Source organism: Plodia interpunctella, chromosome 15 (assembly GCF_027563975.2).
Source record: "Plodia interpunctella isolate USDA-ARS_2022_Savannah chromosome 15, ilPloInte3.2, whole genome shotgun sequence".
NCBI lineage: Eukaryota > Metazoa > Arthropoda > Insecta > Lepidoptera > Pyralidae > Plodia > Plodia interpunctella.
In genome coordinates this window covers 5,724,395-5,740,993 of record NC_071308.1, presented here as the reverse complement: position 1 = coordinate 5,740,993, position 16,599 = coordinate 5,724,395, and the positions used below count along the sequence as shown (strand labels likewise).

Genomic DNA, 16,599 nt, shown 5'->3' with positions numbered 1-16,599 from the left:
CATAACCTGTTTTGATATACCTTTTGACTATGTACATTATGTACTTTTATATATTATTGAAACAATAATGGTAAGCCGATTCGGCATGATAGGGACCAACACTGTTCAAATGAGTTTCTTTCGGCATTTCTTCTCAGCAGTGGTCGTTCCGAAATGCCAGTAGTTTGTAGCTTGTGAGAAATAACTATAAATATAAAGATTGACGAGAAAAAGTGCCTGTGAAGGTCTAATTTCTGAATAAATTATTTGAATTTGATAAGATAGGCCGGACAGTTCTATGTAAATGATCATTTGGTAACGCGTTGTCTTTAGTTTTCTCTGTCTGTGCGTTACTTACTTGTCATGTTTCGTGCGGGGGTGAGGCTCGAGCTGCAGCGGGGTGGCGGGAGCGGAGCGCGGGGCCCCGCACCCGCCACCCGCCGCGCCCGAAGGGAAATTCCCGGTTGACCTGAAACAAAAATCACTATAATTATAAACACTATAAAATCCAATTAACAACAAAGTGGATGGCAAATGGCAATCTAAAATTCATTACAACTACACCTTGTGTTCATGTCTTATCTCGGCTTACGTGACGACAAATAGCGATGCTGTGAAGTAGCATAAATGAATCAATGAAATAGACATCATAGACATAGAAAAAAGTTTCAGTGAAGGATGCAAATCCCTAGGAAATAGTTTATTAAGTCAAGAATTAACGCATAAAGCACATTATCTTCATTACATAAGTACGTGTAAAAAACTATTCATAAAACATAAGAAAATACAGAACTGTGCAATATTTAATGCCTTTTAACTAAAGAAATGCGCACATGTAACGGAAGAGTAGCATAATCAAATGGTAATAAAAAGACAAGACCGACATGATAATAAAGACTTTGACAGAAGATTACTGTTTTGCGGAACGGATTACGAATTGTAGGATTGAAATAAATGTTGTGTTGTTACTTTTAAAAAGCCCATTCATTTACTAGGTGCAACCTAGTAAATGAATGGGCTTTATAAAGCGCAAATTGATAGAATTATACATTTATAATTCTATCAATTTGCGCCTCGGATTTACGCATAACCTACCTTTTATGCCCATAACTTTTACGACGTGATAAAATAGAATGAGAAGACAAACTATGCCAGACTTGTCCGGGATGGTTCTGATGTCTTCTGATCGATTTGCTTCTAGTAATTTCCTTCATTCAAAAAAACCTCTTTTCAGACTCATACATTCACAATGCAGCAAAACAAGTTCGTAATGAACCATGAAAGTCAAAAGAGGTAGACAATGAAGCCTTATCCATTATTATCGATAGCACGAAGAGACGAAATCAACAAAGCACGTGTCTCGGAACAGAACAAAATATTTTCAAATTTTAACATAACAAATAAACTGTGCGCTGCACTCTCGATCAATAACTAAACTGAATGAAACAATATAGTGTTACTGTAATAAAAACTATACACACAACCACCAGCCTTCAGGCAAGTGGGGTTTGTACATTTGTTCAAATATAACCAACGGCAAAATGTCGTCTATTGTGCACGAAAAATAATGATAGCGTGTGAAACGGGCGGACTGTTATACGATTGACATCAATGACGAACCGCTTCATTTTCCGATAGAATAATCAAAATCATCATTGTTGAGGCGGATATAAACGATGCTCAATTGATGAATACACGAAATGAAATTTACATAGAAAATAGAATGACTGTTTTTGGATAATTAATTTATTATATTTATAAGCTTTATGCTCGCGCTGTCCCATCATTGTGAATTTGCCACGTATTTTCTAAAAAATTAAGACAAAATTTACGTCACATCGTCTGTATTGCAATATTTTTTTTGTAAGAATGAAAACAAGTTTGTTTTCAGAGTTGACACTTATCAGGAAAATTCAAAGTCGTTAGAGAGCATCGATACCGAATGAAGTTTATATTTTGTATTAGGTACACGTGATGAGAGTGCCATAGCGGCTGTCTTGTATTTATGCTTTTTCAATATCGTATGCTTCCTCAATTTTATTTTTCATAAGAAAATTCAGCAAAAACCACGATTAAAATTCAATTGCGGGTCCCAAAGATATTTTAAGATATATTTTTTAAGAAAATTAATATAAAAGAGGAATAAGAGCAAAATAGCACAGCTGATTAAAATATAGTTGATGTTGAATCATCAATCGAGAAAAGAATGATAATTCTTCTCGTCTCGAGGCTTAGGAAAGAAAAGGACAATTCTTACCTTGATTACGAGACGAGAAAGAGAAGACGTTCGCTAGCATTAGCAAAAGCAGAGAAGAGAACAAACCTATGGTATTTTTATGTATTTACCAAGTTTTGAATATCAATTGAGATATGAATGATTTATTACTCGTGCTCAAATCAAGTAATTTTGACATACCGTAGCGTATTCAATAAGGTTAGTCGCACGTGAACCAATCACGGGATCAATGAGATTTATTTCGCTACAGTCAACTTAAGGTGCCACGTGTATGAATAGAAAAGCAAGGTCAATACACCTGTGCATCCAATCGACGTGGAAGTCTAATCATTCGATCGATATTAAAAAAGTTTTATGATTGAGTAACGACTCTATCAACACAATATAGATTATATTTTTAAAATTTAAATCCGATAATCAATGATCATTTAAATCTTAACTTTGATGAAATTAATCTATAGATCTAAATTTGAAATGTATCTACATTTTGAACGTTTCAGACGGTTCGATGTATATTCAATCAAAGATAATCCAAGATATCATTTCTCTTCGTAATTTTTAAGTAACCTCTATTTTCTCAGACTAGAAAGAAATCTTGAGGAAAGAAATAGGAAAAATATTCATTGCGCAATAATGAGCATACCTACATCACATATGTCTGACACAAAAAGTAGTTAGTTTAACCAAGCCTTCGCACTGCAAGTATTACGTACTTAGTAGTATTACGATTTTATAATATATGATAATAAAACAGATTACTATCTGATCAGTACGCATGTTATACGCATATATGCATGTTGATGTTAACCTACTGGTTAATAAGTCACATTCTTAGAATCCATTAATAAGCCCCCATCTGTTTTGGTTCTCATCAAATATAAATAAACTCACTGAGGTCGGTAGATAAGTTTTTCTAGATCACTCGGTAATAATGAAATCACAACAAGATCCTCAACTCAACTGGTCATTCAGGCAGATGAACATAATCAACGTTCGCTTCAAAATAACGCTTTTCATTAAACAAATCTTCATAACAACATGTGATATGTTTGAAGCGATATTCTCAAATTTAAGCGAAAACGATTCCATGTTTATAAACAGAAGCGTAAACTAATTTGCGCTGTTTAACCATTGCACTCAGGAAACTTATATCAAACAGTTGATCATGAGGCTCTTCCTAATATTCCTGACGTTATTTTTAAAATTAATACACGTTGAAAACGTAAGTTTGTGGAAACATGATGTATTTTATTGCATTTGTGTAGTTGACGTTTAAATATAAATTTTGATTTAGAGGATGATAAGAAATGATGTTATCGTGCCCGTGTCCGCTACAGAGGATCAAGAAGCAAATTATGAACACTCTGACCAACAACACGAGAGGGTGATCGGACTGAAGAATAACGATGAAAGTGAACAAGAAGAAGACAGTGAGGAATTGGAAAAGAAAATTAGTAATGAAATAAAGAAGGTACTTTATAATCTTAAAAATGATTAATATTAAAATAAATTGGTACAGCAGAGCCGAAACAACTAAACGTCGAAACATTATTATTTTCTTTACAAAATGTTGATCATATGGATGATAGTTGTTTAAAATTCTAAAAGAACAAACAACATGTTTTTAAATGTGCGAAATTCTCTTACATATTTCAAATATTTTATGGAATGCTGTGGTAAAAACATTGTACTTATAAATCAAAAATTTTTTCAGCAATGTGCCATTGTGGTCCTCTCCAACTTGCAAAATCAGGAAGTTCGATCGCTACTCAGGAAATACAGATATAACGCTGATGGTTCGATATTTTAAATTACATATTCAATGCTTATTCAGCTTTCTAACTTTACTCTAATGATATTTTGTTACTCGCTTCGAATTTTAGTGATGACGAAGAGATTTATTCTGAACTTTGTAGAATTTTCAATATCATCTCTATGACTGTAGTTCAAATGTTTATGCAAATTAATAAGGAAGTGACGACCTGCAAGGGCGCAGCAAACATAAGGGTAGGATTTTTATGTTGAGTAGTTAATTACTAAAATAGATTATTTTAAGATCGATAGCATCAGCTCGGAGCTTTGTTTAAAACCAATTTGTGTGTAAATCGATCTTTATAATGACAATAACCTATATTAGTCTTTATTAATATGCCGAAGCTCAAAGCCCCGGGAAGTTGTTCGACTGTCATTTTACAACCGGCCTTGGGAAAACTGACAACGAGTCTATTAGCATTTTTAAGCTGACAAATGTATTTATTATGCCCAGGATCGCTCATCCCAAGTAGCGTGAAGTATTACATCAAGCTGCCGCAGAATTCACCAAATGGACCAGTTCTGGTGCCGCTAAACGACAAGGCCTTTTCTCCTATGGGAGGTTTTGTCAGGTAAGTGGCTTTCTCTATCTATCACATTGTACAGTCAACAAAACAATTAGGTCTCTAGGTCGCATAAGTATTTGAAGTTTACTTAAGGACACAGCTGGATATAAATTATGAATATTACTTATTTATAGGAGATGTTGATTTTAAGAAGGCAGTTACAGAATAATACAATTACAATTATAAAAACATAGATTTAGGACCTAAAATTATTATATGTATATGGTGACTATAACTTATGGTAAGCCTATAATCATAGAGTGGCCAAACCCTATGCTATAAATAGCAAAATCGCACACAGTTCTCCAAAATTCGACGTAATCGGTGCTGGTTTTTCATTGCGATAAATAAAAGCCCTCATACAAACTATGCAATGTTCATTCGCGTCGGTATCTGAGTTCGGCGGTAGAAATAGCCGTCATAAAATTCAGAAAGACTTTTGGTGCAACAGCAAACTATAATTTTTCACAGGTATTATAAAGAGGTCCCGCCTATTCCACGCACCTGGTAGATATGGCGTTAAAAATAACATTATCATACCAATGTAAGTTACGTTGATTTATTCAATAAAATATTTAAATGCAAGATGTTTCATTTTAAATGTTACCTTACATAAATTTAACACGACTAGCAGTATAACAATCAAAGGTTTTGTGTCTCTTCAAGCGTCCGCGAAAGTGTTAAACGCAAAAATTACTTCAGTCTCAGGCCCTATCTACATAGGGATTTATCTAGTTAGTTTATTTGTCAGGTTACAATATATTTCAGAAAGTGGTGAAACAGGCCTTTAATATTATAATTTATATCCAGAATTATTGAATAAATTATTTAATTTATCGTTTGCTCAACATTTTAAATTAGTTATTTTGAATAGATAACGATAAGGATTCAACGGGATGCTGCGCAATAGCATAAAATTATGAATAATGTAAAAATACAAAATTCCATGTCAAAACCATTTGAGCAATGACTTGCGAAATTATGATTTACTCATTCTAGTACCTACATATATAATAAGTCCGGGCTATTGTTTTCACATAATATTGATGCTGCACATACATATTAGAATGTAAGAAACATGAAAACAAAAGTAAATGTAAATATTGAATGGAAAGAGTGCTCCAAAAGGATAGTCTCCTTAGTTTCAGTGTAATGTAACAGCTAAATGCCGAAATGCTTATGCGGTCTTATCTACACCTTGTAATACTTGTTGCTATAGCCAGCCTACTCGTACGTTCGGCTGGACCTTGGTTTAGCCTTTCTCACTTCGGCTAGACTTAAGTGCAGTCTTCGTTGGTTACACGGTTTAGTCGACAATTTTCAGATGAGTTTTAAACGCCAGTTTCTATGATTGCCGGATTCTACAAATGACAGATTCTAGAAACGCCAGTTTCTAATAATGCCAAAGGTATAACGTACTTATCTTCGACTCAAGCTAGGTGCAATCGGCCACAGGGTCATTGTAGATTTAAGATTAGATTATTTCGTAGCCTTTCAAGCTGAACCTAGGTTCGGGGTTTTGCGGTAACATCTATGTATATAGGGTGGGTTATGCACCGTCAACTTTGATGTTAACTTTAACGTGCGCAGAAAAACGCATTGTACGCCATTTTGTCCAAACGTCACTCCGTTTAAAGACAACGACAAATTTGACGGTGTAATTAACCCCTAAATCTTGGCAACTAGACGCAACAACCTATGATTTAGTATCTCGCAAAACACAACAAAGAAATAATTAATGTCTAAGGTGCCTATTATAAAGTACATTAAACAGAATCTAGTTGAGCCACATGTGCACCTATGAAAAATTACGACTAACCTATATTTATTTTATCTATGGACTAACCTGATTTACAAATGCTGAAACGGGACTAATAGATTAATTTATTGGAAAAACTTAAACTATCTAATTTTCGCGTGTTCAGTTGCGTTCGGGGCTGTGACTCTGCTAAGCCCGGGCCCAGAATAAAACTTGAAATTTTGAAGATTCGGCTATGATTTTACAACAGACCGCCTGCCTGACATTAACACTCCTTGATGAGAATGCTATTGTTGCCTATAGCTGCCAAGGCTATGTACCCCTTAAAATCAAAATCAAAATCAAATCATTTATTCAGAAATTAGGCCTTCACAGGCACTTTTTCACGTCATAATCTAAATTAAATTATGTTTACCAAAGCTACAAACTACTAGCATTTCGGAACGACCACTGCTGAGAAGAAATGCCGAAAGAAACTCATTCAAACAGTGTTGGTCCCTTAGCCCCCCATACGACATCCACGTGATGATACATGCACTGCACATACTACACACACAATTTTATATTTGGCAACTCAACCTAAAAGCTATACACAATAATGAACAAACGTCTCTGTACTTTCGAAGGGAACTATAATTCATATCCCTATATAGGAATACATTGACGATCCAAGATACAAAATATTGGCATGTTTCCAGCAGTTTCAACTTCCATAATACCCCGGTTCCATTCTATAACGGGAAGGGACAGAAAACACAACCGACCAAATAGAGGCAGATGCCGGATCAAAGACTAATAGACGGGATAAGCCAATGTTTAATTTAGGAGGATATTCAGATGGCGGGTACGACGGCCTTGGTATAAATAACGTTGTCACTTGAATAATAGTCACGTACGTAAAATACGTTGAGTCGTCTCGTCACACCATAACAATCGTTAACAAGATCCTAGTCAAGATAATTGGGACTTTCCAAGAACTTGTTAAAGCTTGCTACTGATGAGTAATTTGTCAGGAAATGATCCACATCCAGAAGCGGAAGATTAATCACGAAATATGATATATTAATTAGAAGAGTAATTAGGTTGTTTTCACATTAGGTAGGATCATAAGAATACTTCGGAACTTGTAGATTCATTCCAAACGCAATCATGAAAGTTGTATTAAAAGGAAAATAAAAGTTTATATAACGGAAAAAGACTTGACTTATAGGGAGGTAAAATCGATGACAGAGGAAAGATAATGTAAATATTTATGGTAAATGCTCCACCGACAAGATCGCCACCGATCTTATAATGTAAAGGAATAAAAGCTATCGCACAAGAAATATTCTCTGTTTTTTACCCGCGCTACAAGCTTTTGTAATATAATAAAGTTTAAAATAAAATCAAATTGTTTGTCAATATTTTAAAATAAATAAATAACAAAAACCGGTCAAGTGCGAGTTGAATTCGCTTGAGAGGGTTCCGTACAATGCCTAATGTTTTAATTCAATTATTACATTCTGCACATGTATCTGTTTGAGTCATAGGATTACACGATTTTACCGTGTGATCTTATCAATCAATTAATTTCACCTGATTTGGTCCAGTAGATTCAAAGCAATTGGCTATATTGGGATGGACGGACAGACGACAGACGCACGATTGATCCTATAAGGGTTCCGTTTTTTTTTTTACTGAACTAAAAATTTCCAAGGCAAGGCATTAGGGTAGGGAAATGAATCATTTGATTTTGTGAAAAATAAAAACATTTTATGACCAAGGCCTAATAGGTACGGTGAAAACGTTAATGGAGTAACTAGCTATTTATAATAAAATCATACGAACTGTTGGGGAAAATCGAACAACGTGACATTTGTTTATTATTTGAATTACCTACTATTTAAAATGCTCCATTGAATAATATTCATGAATTATTCAATAACAAAGAGGTGTCAAATTAATGACTGACTGATTCCTACCGCGGCATCAAATAAGTCGCAGTCGCATTTTGCTATGATCTGTGATAGATTCATGGAAAATTTCCGTTAAATGTTATGAAGTTCATGGGCAGATTGTTAATTCATTTCATGTATAATAAATAAAATGACACAAAAAATTAATCAATCGAGTGACGAGTGTTGCTAATAGGGACTAGGGGAAAGGTAGGGACGGCTGGATATGTGTAAAATGTTAACACCTGGAAAACAATTTCAACTGAACAGCAACAATAAACTAAATTTGGAGCCTGGACTACTACGATTTAGCTGAGGAAGAAACCCACATTTGTTTTGACGTCTTTGCAGTAAAGACTGCGGTGGAGTTTATTGTGCCGCTTCTTCTTCACCTGCGCTTTGGAATTCAGCAGTAGACTAAGTTTTAAGGTTATTTTTTGACGTATGTACCTATCCATAACCATCCTAAGTACATGAAACAATTTTGAATTTGAACAGGGAAGATTTCATGTTTCAGATGAGAGAGAGAAGTTAGGATAAGGATGAGAGGGTGTTTGATTTCTTCCTTTGACGGATAGAATATATTTAAAAAAACCACATAGTCAATGTGGAAAACCCCGAGGCGCAGCTAGTTTTAAATAATGAAGTATGTCATAGACCAAGACCACCATGATAAAATGAGTCAGTGACCAAATATAAACGGAATTGTTTGAGAAGTGTCATTATAGTTCATTGCCGCTAGGTAGGAACAGTCAACGGCACATCTAGTTACCTTGCATGAATCTCTAAGCGCGGTAATAGCGGCGAGTTTCCAATGAATTTGGGTAGTTTGATGTGCTGTTGACTGTACATTATAGTACAGTTCCTATTTTTCCGGATCTACTCGAACTTTTCATTGTTGGGTCGCTCTAAATAATATTTTTTTAATATAACTTAAAATATAACGCATGCAAGCAAAATAACAAAATCTAATAAATAAAGCCAAAATAAATAATGAATTAAAATCGTACTATAATAATATAACATTACAAAAATAATAAACTAAAAATATAATTGCTCATAAAATAAATGAATGGAATAATAGCATATGGATTGGATAAAATGATAAAAATTTCAATATAAAGTGACATTAAGCTTTAAGTTTTGACATTGATTGTCAAACTTGGTCCTCGATCGAAGTGACCGCGACCGCGAAGTGATTTGATTTTGTTAATATCGTCAATAAATTAAAAAAATTACAAAAATATTTCCGCGGGACAACCGCCCACTTAGAAATAAGAAATACCTACCTATACGAGGGTAAAAGCTTGTACTAAATATGGAGGCCACGTTGAAAAATATGATCGCAAGTTAAACGTAAAAGCGGCCTTACGTCCAGTTATTTCGGTAGACATGGTAAGTAGGTCGACGACACATGGTGTGGCGTAGATGTGGATCTATTGCATTGCAACACAACCGGCCGTTACGCATTTTTGCGGAACTGCAATTTTCATTCATGTGGAAATTTATTGACACGATTTTTTAAAATAGCCTAGTACACATAATTTGTGTCTACCTGTATGTACATACCTATTATATGATGTCATTATATGCGAAATCTTAGATGTGTGAAGGGATATTTGTTCATCATATCAACAACTAATTTAGCAATAACTTAACAAATAATTTAGAATAAACCCTGGCTCTTACAGTCTTAATCCACGAGGATTAAGCCACGAGTTTAATTAAGTGGTTTGTCATTGCCTTCTCCATTCCAAACACTAGTAAGTTGCAGTGGATAAAAACTATGAAAATTGTATTGTATTAAAAGTTTAAGAATAACTGGTGACTGTTAAACCATTCCAAGTAAGTTTATGTACCTTACACACTTGGTTGTAAGACAACAATGCTTCCTGTTAAAAAAATTCAAAGGGTCCTTAAAAGTCTGCAAATAAATTCCCCTGAGAATTTTCAAATAATGTTGTATTAATGGTCATAAACTTTAGTCAAGTAGGTTTCCTAAACAAACGTAAATGACAAAGTGAAGCAAAAAGGGATCTTTTTTTAATTGTTGAGGTAGGAACTCTAAACAGAAAACAGTTTATTATATATGACGAAGTTTAAATTCAAATCTTGGAAGAAACCATAAAAGATAAACAGATAACATGTACCTATCAGACAGCCAGGTGTTCATGATTCAGTTCACTCTATATCTTAAACCTACATCTTATCTTTTATTTTCTTTTGCAACTTCAGAAACAAACAAGTAGGTATACAGCGTTAGATTAGATAGTACAGAGGAAACATTTTACTCATAATATGGTAGAAATTTGTGAGTAGAATCTAAATTCAATAATACTAAACATATGACCAAAGCGATAAGATTCAAAATCAATTTGTTTATTAATACTGGGTACTAACTTTAACTAAACCAAGGATAAACTTATAAAATATACAATTTAGGGTCTTTGCATAACATCCATAAATTATCCTTGAGTAATCTTTGATTTGCTTATTTAGTAATATTAAAAAATAAGAGTAAATTAGAGCCTTCATTATAAATATGGCTATCTTCTCTTAACAACATTAAAGCACAAATTAGCACCGAGATATGTGAGTTCAAACAGACAAATAACTTATAGAGAAGTAACAGAAAAATGAGAACGTTACACACAAAATTAACACTTATATGTCAGAAAATATATACTGTATGAATAAAAATAATGTACTGATATTATCATCTCAGCTTAAATCACTGTCATCATCATTTTAGCCCTTTTCTGCCCACCCCTGAGCCTATGCTCGTAATGAAAATGGAATAAGCATATTGCAAGAAGAGAGGCCTATGTCTCTCTTTTGTGCAAATCTTCTCCATCCTGTGTTATTAATTCATGTAGGTCCTGCAACCTTGGTGATGTCATCTGCCCATCTCACACTAAATAAACAATATATGCATAGACCTATAGATAATTATTTTTGTTTATTTATGTATGATATCAATACACCTATTCAATACCATAGTTTCATTATTTTAATACCACATTAAATAGATAAGATTTAAATGATTACCATGATTGCAGTATTAGGAATCACCCACTGTACTATCTAACATACTGTACCAGATTATTATACACTATCTATACTGAGTAAAGAAAAATAAACTTTAGGAACAATTTTGTGCACAGAGACAGTCATAGACTGGTACTATTAGGGCTTCACCCCACCTTAAAAAAATAAGGGTGAATAAATATATCAATAATTAACTGTATCTGTGATTTGAAAACACTATTCTTCATTCTTTCTAAAAATATATAATATAAACATTTAAGTTAAGTTTAGTTAATATAAACATTTAATTTTATAATATAAACATATAATATAATATCCCAAAACCAGGTCAGGTCAATCTGAAAAAGATTATTTTCCATTTTGACATGAACGGGGATCACACCCTGAACTTTCAGTATAGCAGTCTGGCATGATGACCCACTACAGACATTAAGTACTTGGAAATGACATAAAAAGTCAATATAATTACCAGGTTTTCCGAATGGTCAAGAGTCCTTTTGCAGTCTTTCTAGAATTCCCATTACTTATCACTGAAAAGCGGTCACTAAAGCTTCTCTTCACCTCTGTCACCTCCGTAAGTTGTTCAACTGAAGACAGTCTGAGTGTCTTACCACCTATTAGACGTCTTTTCCTTACTGTTACCTGACTTTCACCTTCAGGTCTCTTAGTCAGAGATACTCTTTTACCTTGAAGTTTCTTATTCCCATCAATGTTCGAATCGTCTACAGTATCACGGCTCTTGTACGCATCACCGTCACCAAACCCTTGGAGAAAACAGAGCATAATGTTCTCAGGGTACGTATCCTTCATTTAGAAGGTCATTATTCGAGTCGCAAGTTCGATTGAGGTCACTAGTAATCACAATATTCCCAATTCAAATTGAACTTATTGATGCCACCAAGTTTTTCAGTTACTTTAACCACCTAACATTTTCACCAAATTTCACTTTTAAGAAAAATCTATCAAGGGACACTATTAATCACATTATAACGGCAACGTAATTCACAAATCTAGCTTCTACAAGCCTTTTTATTAAATGATAACTATCAATATTCAAATGTAGGCCGCGGAGAAATTATGTCCATCACATCACCATGTGACATGACAGTTGTATTTTCGTTCGAAAACCGAAAAATACTTTTTCAGAAAGGAAACTTGAGTTGCGTTCAGAAACACCTGCACGCGCCCTACAGCTCAGCTGTCTGCGAACTGAGTGAATTGACCAACGAACCGGTTCGCTACGCTCGAGTCGGCTACACTACACGTGAACGCCACAAGGCGAGGCAAACGCGATTTTGTGATGATGTGAATAAGAAAATACAATAGATAAAGTCATAAAGTATTATTTATCTCCCAAGAAGATTAAATATTTCTTTACGGAAATCTATAGGTAGGTAATACATGGTCAAACGAAATCATAGCAATTACAAACAAATAAATAGGTAGGTAGATTATTTATGTATTTAGCATAGGTAGGTACGTGTAAGGTACGTAATACATAAGTAGGTACCCCGGGGAAATACACGCGGGCGAGGCAGCGGGCAAAGGCTAGTTAACTGTACATATAATGGGTATTATTAAATAAATATATATATATAATAATAATTACACAGATTGAGGTAGCCCCGAAGTAAGTTCTAGACTTCGAACCCTGGACCTCTCGGTTCAGAGGCACACTTTACCACTGCGCCACCGAGTTCGTCATTATTATCATTGTAGACTGTAGATAGAAGCATCATAAACATCCAACTGGGAAAGTGACGCCTAGATCAATACTCGCACAGGAATCGGGGGATCTCCTTGACAACCAGATTTCAAAACTTTAATAATAGGATTAGGAATATAATTATTCTCTTCATGGCTGAGGAATACGACGAATATCGTTACGTTGAATGAAACACACACAACGACTTTCTTTGCACTATTAATGGTGTGGTTTGCCGTTGCCTTATCCTATTCACACACAAGATTATAATAAACAAGAGTGCAGGTTTCCTTAAGATGTTTTTCTTCATCAGAAATCAGAATCAGAATGGAAAAATCATTGGAAAATATATAAAAAAAACAGATAAAAGATAATAGTTGCACTGATTTCCATATTTTCCATGCGTTTGTCTACAATAGGTAGATAGTGTTTATATTTTTATAAAAGTAGTGTGTGTTATTCCTGAGGAAGGTTTATGTATATAATTTATTATGTTGTTATCCGAGCAAAGCCGGGACGGGACACTAGTTTTTTTAAAATAGAGGACTTCCGTGAAATATTCATCAAATAGCTTTTTAGTGAGATTTTGTTCGCAGAGTCGCTTCTCTGAACGTATTAGTCACAAGCAGTACCTACCTACTTATAATTTATGGTATTAAACATTTACGTTGTTCCCGAAACAAATTGTTTTTTAATGTGTAAACTGTTAAGTGGTGTTTACAACAACTATGACTATGCTCGTACATCAAAGATATCCACGAACTCCGTGTACCGAAGGATCCGGGACTGAAATAGCCATGATATAGGATTAAAACTCCTTTTTTTACTTTGAGAAAAGTAACATTCGAGGCCGGTGTAAACATATAATATAGATCTAAGGTAAGTATAAGTATCGCTTCATTACATATATGTATAGTATAAAACAAAGTCGCATCCCGCTATCTGTCTGCCCTAATATATTTGAGATAATAATACATTTGAGAAACATAATAATCATACATAAAACACTGAATATTGTCGTAATGAGTGAACAATATAAGTTACTCGTATTCGCAGATTTAAATGGCTGTTTGGTTTACTCAGCCAATAAGTTGATGTCTTTATGACCTAGACAACTAGATATAATTTTAGACAGAGAACATTATACCTAATGCCAAACTTTACGACCATGAAAAGTGAAAAAATAACTCATTAAGTATGTCTGGCAAAATAAGTGAAATAAACACTTAAACAGGGATGCGCTATGCACCATAAATAAATGACTAAATTAACAGGAAATATTAATTTTCATATACCTACATATGTATAAGCAATATGACATTGTTAGGTATTCTGTAATTATTTTTGCAACACTACACTAGTTGGCTAGTTACTAGTACCTATACTACAAAACAGGGTCATTTATAACTAAGAATCTAATGTCTAGTTAGGTACCTACATAAGGTACCTATATAAACTGATTTTATAGCGGTTTGATAGATCTACTTCATTTTATTTCCTTATACTTGAGCTTGTAATGTTCACCTACATTTAGGGGAAAAAAAGCTTCAAGACGTACGATGTAGAATCACAGAATTCAATCTAGATAAAGTTCTGTGCGTAAATACTGGCTTAGGTTAGAAAAACAGGTTATTTTCATGTTGTTTAGAGGGAGTGTCGCGTGACGATTCTTGGCAAAGCTCCTGTTATGTCGTCATCGAGATTAAGGGCAAGGTAAACAAAATAGGATCGACCAAATAGGTAGTGAAGGTGTTCAGAAAAAGATACTGGACTCTGATTTTAAGTGCTTAACCTACTTCAATACTACTCTTTGATTAAATTAGTGTTAAATAAACAATCTGATGGCGAACGAACTATAATATAAAATAAATTATAAAACCGTGGCACTGGTAGTGATTTCAGGTGCGAGTTTATGATTGGACCAAATGAGAGCCTGATTTGTAAAAAGTCTGTGAAAATAAACGAAGGTGCTTTCTACTGTTGGCTGGCAACACTGGGTGTTAATCAACCAATCTTGACCATTATGCTTGGTATTGCAATGGCAAAAAATTTAGTTAGTTTAAAATCCGTTTTCTTGACTTCCTCGACAGACTATACATTTGTATGAAACGCGAGAAAAATAAAAGTTGTAAGTAGGTAAAACGTTACATAATAGGCCTTAATATATTTTTTTTACAGTTAAATAAAAACATGCGGTTTAGCCGATGACAAAATTATCTTCGATAAAGTAAACACAGGCCAGGCGCTCAAAATGTTGTAAACAGGTGCCATGCGATCATCTAATGAAATTAAACATAGAAAATCAAAATACAAGTCGGGATTGAAACACAGGCAGAAAGAGACAAAAATCTAAAAAATATATTTTTTTGCTTCTTTAATCCCTTTTTGACGGTATTTTTTTTGTAAATGAAGAAATATTGCAAAATCTTTAGAAAAAAATTGACAAAACTCGATTGCGTGAGAATTGGGCCCCTGGGGGTTTGCGCTGGGGTTCCCAAGCAGATAGTAATAAAAACAGATTTCAGCTAAAAGCAAGTTCTGAATTTTATCAACAGTTATCTGTTCAAGGTAAAGTAAATAAGTTCAATGTAAATTTCCGTAGACTAAAAATATATTGACGTAGCCTGCGAAAACACAATTCAATAATATTATTGTTGTGTTCGAAGAAATAGAAAAGAGACGACACAAGGACGACACTGTTGAAACCCATTTATCGAATTCTTTACAACCGATTCTTTATATCAATTGTCTTCGTTATTGTAAGGTAGACTTTATTTGTTGGTGAAATGCAAAAATACTTACAATGCATAAACATGTAAAAACATTGGTTTTATTTTTGAAATGACTTGTTTTATTTACAAGCATTTGTGCGCGTTAAATTCCTACAAGAACCAACGAAATAATAAAAATAATCGGGAACACATTTTTCCTTGATGAATGAGGTATGTACGTCTACACAAGCACGCCTACTTTCAAAAAGCGATAATTCCAGAAGATTAGATCAAGAAATAAAGCATGACAATGCGGACTTGCCATATTAAACTACATAATAAAATGATCACAAAAACAATGATCGAAGAACAATCAAACAGGTATCTTGACCTAAAGCAGTCATTCTTGGTTTTCTCAGGTTAATTAGATTAAAGTACTTCTCCAATGTGCGTGTCGTTTTATTATCTAAGGAAGTATCTAGATTATGCCTGCAAACTCATCATTTCAGTCATTCATTATCAGTTATTTACACACGTAGTCACTGAATTTTAATGATTTTTCCATTCCATGCACTTATTTAAGTGTAATTTCATTCTATGTACTTATATTATTATCACAAATTACTTACTACAATAATACACAGCATCTGTCCTGATATCTAACTGGTCGTCCACCATCTGAGAAAATTCTATCAAGTTCGGAGGTGGGCTTTTTGTTGGTGACGGGACGACACATAGTTTTATAACTAAATGATAAATGTTACCATGTAAGTAATAAATAAAGATATTTGATTTGATCTTCCTCAATTTTATAATCTACAACGCACTCATAGCAATGCAGAATTGTAA

The 16,599-nt window shown here is 34.0% G+C and overlaps 2 protein-coding genes across 5 annotated transcripts in view; one reads left to right on the top strand and one right to left on the bottom strand.

Moving 5' to 3' along the window:
- Positions 1-16,599, bottom strand: part of LOC128676059 (uncharacterized) — a 46,340-nt gene that overhangs the window by 21,810 nt on the left and 7,931 nt on the right. For 3 of the 4 annotated variants that reach the window (XM_053755995.2, XM_053755994.2, XM_053755997.1), the window contains one exon: positions 338-448. In XM_053755995.2, coding sequence (XP_053611970.1) covers positions 338-448 — 111 coding nt within the window. Of the gene's footprint in view, positions 1-337; positions 449-11,803; positions 12,553-16,599 lie in introns of those variants that run through there. The other variant, XM_053755996.2, reaches the window with a different exon arrangement.
- On the top strand, positions 3,307-5,194 carry LOC128676062 (uncharacterized). The gene is made up of 5 exons (XM_053755999.1): positions 3,307-3,437; positions 3,510-3,686; positions 3,930-4,011; positions 4,482-4,599; positions 5,065-5,194. Exons 1-5 carry the CDS (start codon positions 3,381-3,383, stop codon positions 5,102-5,104), a joined length of 474 nt encoding a protein of 157 aa, XP_053611974.1. The 5' UTR covers positions 3,307-3,380; the 3' UTR covers positions 5,105-5,194.

What these genes read in the sequence shown, in the direction of transcription:
- LOC128676062 (XM_053755999.1), top strand. Translation starts at nt 3,381, where the DNA reads ATGAGGCTCTTCCTAATATTCCTGACGTTATTTTTAAAATTAATACAC. An exon ending in ATACAGATATAACGCTGATG is followed by an intron (nt 4,012 to 4,481) that starts GTTCGATATTTT and finishes TATTATGCCCAG; the next exon opens with GATCGCTCATCCCAAGTAGC. An exon ending in CCTATGGGAGGTTTTGTCAG is followed by an intron (nt 4,600 to 5,064) that starts GTAAGTGGCTTT and finishes AATTTTTCACAG; the next exon opens with GTATTATAAAGAGGTCCCGC.